This window comes from Ipomoea nil, unplaced genomic scaffold (assembly GCF_001879475.1).
Source record: "Ipomoea nil cultivar Tokyo-kokei standard unplaced genomic scaffold, Asagao_1.1 scaffold3069, whole genome shotgun sequence".
Taxonomy (NCBI): Eukaryota; Viridiplantae; Streptophyta; class Magnoliopsida; order Solanales; family Convolvulaceae; genus Ipomoea; species Ipomoea nil.
In genome coordinates, this window is record NW_017619497.1 from 8,193,153 (window position 1) to 8,200,160 (window position 7,008).

Here is a 7,008-nt window from a genome sequence, read left to right on the forward strand (position 1 = left end):
TCTAGCGATTTTTTCAATATTAGTATTGAGTCCTGAAACTGGATTAACTTGATTTACTTTCTCATGAATTTTCGAACAAGTTTACAAGGTTCAAAATATGTTCCGGGATTACAAAAAGGAAATTAAAAAATAATAATAATTCAGTTTCTGCAATTTTGGAAAACAACAGGGACTTAAGAGCAAATACGAGAAATTCCAAGATGTACATCTCTACAACTACTTCCCTCGTCTTCTTCTCTTATCCTTCCTCATTTCCAAACTGAGCTCTCAACACTTCTCCACTCCTTCAATCACGCACTCCCTGCTATCCTCAAATCTCAGCCGTTCAATAATTGCAGTTGCGAAGCATCATGATTCAGCTGCTCTTCCCTCTAATATTCGCCGAGATGGCACTGATCGGAATTTTCGTCTTCAGAACTCCGCTTCGCAAGCTGGTGATATTGGGCCTTGACAGAGTCAAACGCGGCCGCGGCTCCATCGTCGTTAAGACCGTCGCCGGAACCGTCTTCGTCGTCATGCTCTCCACCATCTACAATGTGATTTCGCTTCGCAACCGGTGGATCGAGGACGAAGGCGGCGATATAACCCCCACCGATCAGATTCTATTGGCTCAACATCTTCTCGAAGCTTCTCTCATGGGTAAATTCGTCCTTTTCGCTTTCGGTTTATACTTATCCCTCCTTAGCTGTGATGAGATGTTGGATCATGAATGATTGCTTCAATTTAATTTAGGATCATTGAAATTTGATTAGGAATTGAAGTTCGTAAGTTTTTGATGCAGAAACTAAGTCAGTATACTTGCTTGAATGTTACAGTACATTATAGTGCCTGAAAATTTATGATTGTGTTAAGCTTTGAATTAAGCGACATGAAAATCGAGCTAGTGATAGCTGCAACAGAATCTAGCCAAACCCTAAAAATAAATGATTCAGATCAGCATGAGTTGATTCACACTATATCTGAGCTCTGATTTGCTTGGAGCTGTAAAGGAAAATTTGTTAGTGCAAGCCAAGTTTCCATTTAAGGAACTAACTCCAAGTCTTCCTATTTTCATTGCTGAATTCAAATATGTGCATTTCTGTAATCAGATGATTTCTCTAGTTCTAATTTATTACCTTTTATCAGTTTTCAAATTGACCATTTGTATGAATTTGGAATGTTGGATCAATTAACATAACAGTTGTAACTTGTATTAAACCATAGAATCAAATCAAATAAGAAAAAAGTGCTTAGTTCTATCATTATCACTGTTTGCACTAAGGAATCGAGAGACTTGACAGAATAGGCCTTTCATTGTTCTGCAAATCATTTGTTTAATCAGCATTGATGGATATATACAATTATACAAGTCGGTGCAATTATCTGTTAGTGCCCACTTGCTCTTCTGCGTTTCCATACTATCATTTACTCCTTGTCAGGGTGTAGGTCTCCACTTTAAGTATGATTCATTCATATTGGTTTACTTATCTAACTAGATTCCAGGCTCTGCTCTTTCATATTCTTGGCTGCTATTCCCATTTGCGTCTGAATCATGTTGATGAATTGATCTGCAGGATTCTCGCTCTTCCTTGGACTAATGATTGATAGGCTTCACCATTACATCAGAGAGCTTCGCATGAGAAGGAAGACGATGGAAGCAGTGAAAAAGCAAAACCGGGCCATTGACGAAGGGAAGGCTGGAATCTCGGAGGAGATCAAATCCCTCGAGGAACAGGCGAGTTCATTGCGTGAGAGGATTAAGCAGCTGGAGTCAGAGGTGGAGGAGAAGAGCAAGGAAGCGAGCAGCTCTGAAGCCAACGCGATCGCCCTGAAAAAGCAATCGGAAGGATTTCTCCTTGAATATGACCGGTTACTGGAAGAAAATCAACACCTGAGAAGTCAGTTACAGTCACTGGATAGAAAGTTGTCACATTCAGATAGCAAGAAGGTTTCCTAAGGATTAAGTAACCAACCATGCCTGTTGGTGTCCAGATTTTACCCCTCAGAGATGAGGTTTGTGACAAAGTCGCTGTTCAAATGTTATGTCATTTGCACATTCGTTTTTACTGCTCTTTTATACAGATTCTAAGGTTCAGATTCAGAATGTGGTAAATAGAAAGAAAACCACTAAAATACTCTACTCTATGGTTAAAAAAAAGGCTAACAATCCCGTCGAGGAATTTTGCCATCTTTGTGGGAAAAGAAGGTTAAAACACTAGTAATAAAAAATGGTGTCATCAAAATTAGAGTCGACAAGAGAGCTCTGAATGGGGACAATGGTTTACTAAATTTTTGCCATCTTTGTGGGAAAAGAAGGTTAAAACACTAGTAATAAAAAATGGTGTCATCAAAATTAGAGTCGACAAGAGAGCTCTGAATGGGGACAATGGTTTACTAAATTTGACGTGAACCAATAATTTCAAAGAAATCGGAATATTCTTAAATTGAAAAAAGTAACATAACTCAGCTCAGCAGGAGAAAGACAAGACAGGAAAGAGATTCCCATTTTTCTTGTTTTATTAAATAATTTTCTGGAGATTTGGTCCGTTGTGTCCCCTTAACGTGTTAGAAATTATAAGAGTAGAAAAGAGATTAACCTTCAGTTATTATAATTCTAAGTACTCAGTAAAAGTCACACCATTAAAAGAAACATTTTCACAGTGATGGTCTAAAGTAAGTAGAGGTTTACTGTTTACAGGGATGATCTACTTTGACAAAGTCATACTTAGACACTGAAATTGAAAGGCGATTAGGCAGCTTCAGCAAATCCGACCCGCAGGTTGCCATGATCAAACACTGTGTGATACCGCCCCATGAAAACATCTCCCAAGATCCTGCATCAAAGGAGTTTCGTTTCGTTTCAGCAGTTGCCAACCACAATTCGAGACGATTCAATTTCACAGATATGATAATAGCATTACCAGAGAGGTCCGCGAGGAGGAGGGATATCCAAGGCTGTAAACCCGCTTATGCATTGTGCAGCACGACCAACGCCCACCTTGAGTATGTACTGGTCATGAAACAAGCAATGACCAAAGTTTAGTATACTCTTGCTTGTCGAGCAAGAATGGCAGCGTGCATGTAGATGTTAGAAAATGTTTATAATCAGCCATGCATGCAAGTAGAAGAAACCCGCTGAGTTCTTTCTTGGCTTGCATATTGATGTTTAATAACTGCTCCTAACTCTCATTCTAGGTTACTCGGGTAGTCAGGTATAACATAATTGACTTGATAACACTGTTTTAGGAACTGCTCCTAGTTCTTGTTCTAGGTTACTAGGTAACACCATGTCTAATATGCACACTACAATGATCATATAATGGATGTATTGTTGGGACCATACCTCATCAGGGGAGAGTTCGAAGAGTTTTTTGCCAATTGTGAAGGAAACGCTAGGCATTGAAGAAAGGCTTCCACAATCGACAGCTGATTCACCCAACGGGCTTGGCAGCCGGTCACAAAACTGCAGTTTTATATGAACATCAGAAGGGAGCTGATGATCACAACTAGCCTACTGCAGAAAATATTTACCTCGTTGGCATAAGACAGTATGCGGTCTTGAGTATGATTCTGACTAAGAAGCGATTGCATCCAAAAGACAGCCATTTCACAAGTCTCACACTCGGAATTACGTATCCCAGCTGATCTGCCTTCTTTTTCATCTACTACACTCTCGATGCCCATACTGTATAGAAATGATGAAGTTATTAATGTAATGAATTCTCGTTTATATTCACCAAAAGAGAGACTGAGAGAGGCTCTCTCCAGTTTCTGCATCACTGCACACCCCCATGTAAAGAAAGGAGTGAGGGTTCTTATATCTAACCTTACACCATGATTTCCATCGAAAGTGCATAACCCAATTTTTGAGCATATTTTCTTTGGATTTCCCTGTAAAAATTGGAAAATACTTGGACTATATGGTGAGGCAAATACTGTTCCAAACTAGAATGCACCATAGGCCGTGATCACGAGACAAAGTGTGAAATATGTTGTTAGTACCATTAACTCATTAAGACATACCTCTGTTAAGAGCAAATCAACAATTCTCTGCCCATAATTTTCAACAACAGATTTGCATTCTTGGCTAACTACACCAGAGGCTCCAATGGCATGATTGATCATGGTAATCACGGCCTGCACCTCATGCACAGATGATAATGGAAAGATGATAATGGAAAGACAAACGAGGACCAAAGAAATTATAAACAGATCATATTGAAATGCGACTATAACAAGCACATTTGCACCAGTATCTCCAAAATGCTAGAACTGACGCTACAACACATACCGTTGGGCCAGCTAAGAGAGAAGTTCCAGAATCTGCTATCGCAGCACATCCATGGCCACAGTACCCTACACAAGAAAGGACATAATTGCAAAGCAAATATATCTTTATCAGATAAGAAGCCTATTCAATAACAGTTTATCGTGTCAACTAGCTAGTAGAGTGGAAATAGCATACCTGTGGGTTTACCATCGATGAGAACATCACCCATATCAAACTGCCAACAACATAATCAAAATTTAGACAACATTTGCAGAACATAAACACGGAGAAATACCAAACAGATATGAGATGCCTCTACCTGCCAATAACCTTTCTGTGTTACTGGAACATAGGTGTGTTTCCCTTTGTAGTGGTTGGGATCAACCCCGCCAAATACGATTTCTCCCCCGTCTTCCTCTTCTGCATTCCGGTTGAGCCAAAATGAGAAGACAGGCTCATTAACTAGACCTTGATCAACCATGTTGTACCTTGTACATGGGAAGTGTCAAGTAATTAAATGAAAAAGGATACTAAAATTCAAACCTATAACAATATATAAATCCCAGAATGTATTTTACTAAGGATAAAGTGAATGTAGTTGAATTTTTAAGGAAAACTTTCATACCAAACTGGAACAGCATTTCCAACTGAAATTTCCTGGAAGCCAAGACCCAATATACCATCAAACTTGGCAACCAAAAATGTCAGACTTGGCTCTCTGGTTGCCTCAATAAAGTCCTGCCATACACAAATACCATTAGATTTCAAATGTCAACCCATAACATTGTAGAAACCAAAGCAACAACCCAAATTCACCTGATGTTTTACGACGAGATCACCAACTTGAACATTATCATTACTGAAGAAGCCAGATACTGCTCCAGACCCATATTGAATTGCAGCAGCCGTTCCTGATAAACATATGCCACAAAGTTCCATGAAAAGTCACAAAACATTATTCTTATTTCACAGACTAAGCAAGATTTCTAATGGCAAAGGACAAAACACAAACCATTTCTCTTGTAAGTATGTGATCGGCTTGACTTATATCTGGAATGGAAGTAACAGGCAAGCTGCAAACAAGCACAAAGCATTGAAAAATTAAAGCCCCCAACCACTTCATGAAAATTTTTCAGGGCCCCTACCTGATGGTAGGTAAACCCCGGGTGAACCAGTTTAGGTTGCCCCTAGCTGATCAGCTCAAACCACTCAAAGCAACCAAGAATGCCAATAGGTCAAACCACTCAAAGCAACCAAGAATGCCAATAGGTCACTCCGGCTAAGAGTGGAACTTAGTTTTCTAACTGGTAACCATTACCAAAATCAACCGGATGACCAATGAGTTGGTCCCACTTACACTCATATTGCAATGATGTAGAGAGATTTACCGAGAACAAGCACTTAGATGATGGCACCCATAAGTTGGAACTTCCGGTGTCAAAGATGACAGAAATTTTTTGAGGAGGAGATCCAATCCCAATCTCCCCAAAGTACTGAGCATCCAGATAGTTCTTTAGTGCTACAATTTCAGCATCCTCCGAACCCCCAAATCCACCATGGAAGCTATACTTTCTAATAGATGATGCTCTCATTGACCCTCCCCTCTTGGAGGCAAGAAGGTTCTCCTGATCAAGTTTCACCTTTTTGAGTGAAATCCTAACCAGTCCACCATTTGATGCGCAGAAAGATAGAGGAAATAGAAGAGACGAAAGGAAAAGGGTGACAAGTAATGCTTTCACTCCCATCTTGACCTGTACCAGTCCATACATTATGCATTAGCAACCAGTAAAGCACAGTAAAACAACGTTCCTTTTCCACACATTATTAGACTCTCCAGCACACATACAGATTCAAAGGCTCGAGAAAATCTCTTACTATGAATTTTTTAAAAAAAAATTAAAAAAAAAAAACGGTTCTACACCACATGCGGCGATTTACATCATGCAACAACACAAACAAAGATGCAGAAAGGCAATAAATCATAAGCATAATCTCTGTTCACTTAATCACCGATTCAGAACCTTCAAATTTTCAAAATATTCCCAAAAACGAAGTTATATCCGAGACATATTAAAATCAAACCAAAACCTTTGGTTTTTCCGATGGAATCTGATCAGAATACGGCGAAGAATCAATCAAATCAAAATTACTACTCACCTACTGGAGGAGAAGAGACCGAGGATTATGAGAATATGGAGAAGAGTGTAAGCCTGTAAACGTGGTCTATAGAGGAGGGAAAAGGGGAACTAACTTTGAGCTACTGTCAATAGGACACTTTTTTAGCCGTTGGATCTGATGGGAGCTTTCGATGAGGGCCGTTGATGGCGGATAGGGGTCTTAATCACTAGAGATTCGGGTGTGGCCCCAGTGGTGGAACATTCGATTATAGATGAATCGCAGCCGTTGGAGTTTGATCGACGGTGAAAAGATAGGCGAAAGGTGGGACCGGGTTGAGGGAATAAATTACTCCGTATACCGGTGGATTGAGGCTAAGGAAATGGGGGATGAGGGGTGGCAGCCGCATGGGCAACAGTACACGTGTCCTCATTCCGGCTATAGCAAGGACACGTGCTGCCTCCTCCACTTCTGCCTCTTTGCATGGGTGTTCCAATTTTTTATTATTTTTTTTAAATTTCAAAGGGTAAAAACAAGTTAATTTTTATTTTTTTTTGGCACAAGTTAATCTTTTTTTTTTTTTTTGAAAATGGCACAAGTTAATCTAATTTTAAGAGAAAATATTACTTAGACTCTCAATTTTA

At 39.6% G+C, this 7,008-nt stretch overlaps 2 protein-coding genes across 2 annotated transcripts; one reads left to right on the top strand and one right to left on the bottom strand.

Moving 5' to 3' along the window:
• Positions 1-226: 226 nt before the first annotated feature.
• LOC109165656 (B-cell receptor-associated protein 31-like) lies at positions 227-2,080 on the top strand. Its single transcript, XM_019314509.1, has 2 exons — positions 227-639; positions 1,554-2,080. Exons 1-2 carry the CDS (start codon positions 351-353, stop codon positions 1,934-1,936), a joined length of 672 nt encoding a protein of 223 aa, XP_019170054.1. The 5' UTR covers positions 227-350; the 3' UTR covers positions 1,937-2,080.
• Positions 2,081-2,560: 480 nt separating this feature from the next.
• Positions 2,561-6,508, bottom strand: LOC109165652 (aspartic proteinase-like). Its single transcript, XM_019314505.1, has 14 exons — positions 6,407-6,508; positions 5,638-6,000; positions 5,262-5,322; positions 5,066-5,160; positions 4,875-4,987; positions 4,569-4,737; positions 4,445-4,484; positions 4,271-4,335; positions 4,003-4,116; positions 3,806-3,870; positions 3,511-3,664; positions 3,323-3,442; positions 2,901-2,989; positions 2,561-2,813 (listed from the first exon to the last, which is right to left on the bottom strand). Exons 2-14 carry the CDS (start codon positions 5,992-5,994, stop codon positions 2,729-2,731), a joined length of 1,527 nt encoding a protein of 508 aa, XP_019170050.1. The 5' UTR covers positions 5,995-6,000; positions 6,407-6,508; the 3' UTR covers positions 2,561-2,728.
• Between the last annotated feature and the right edge of the window lie 500 nt (positions 6,509-7,008).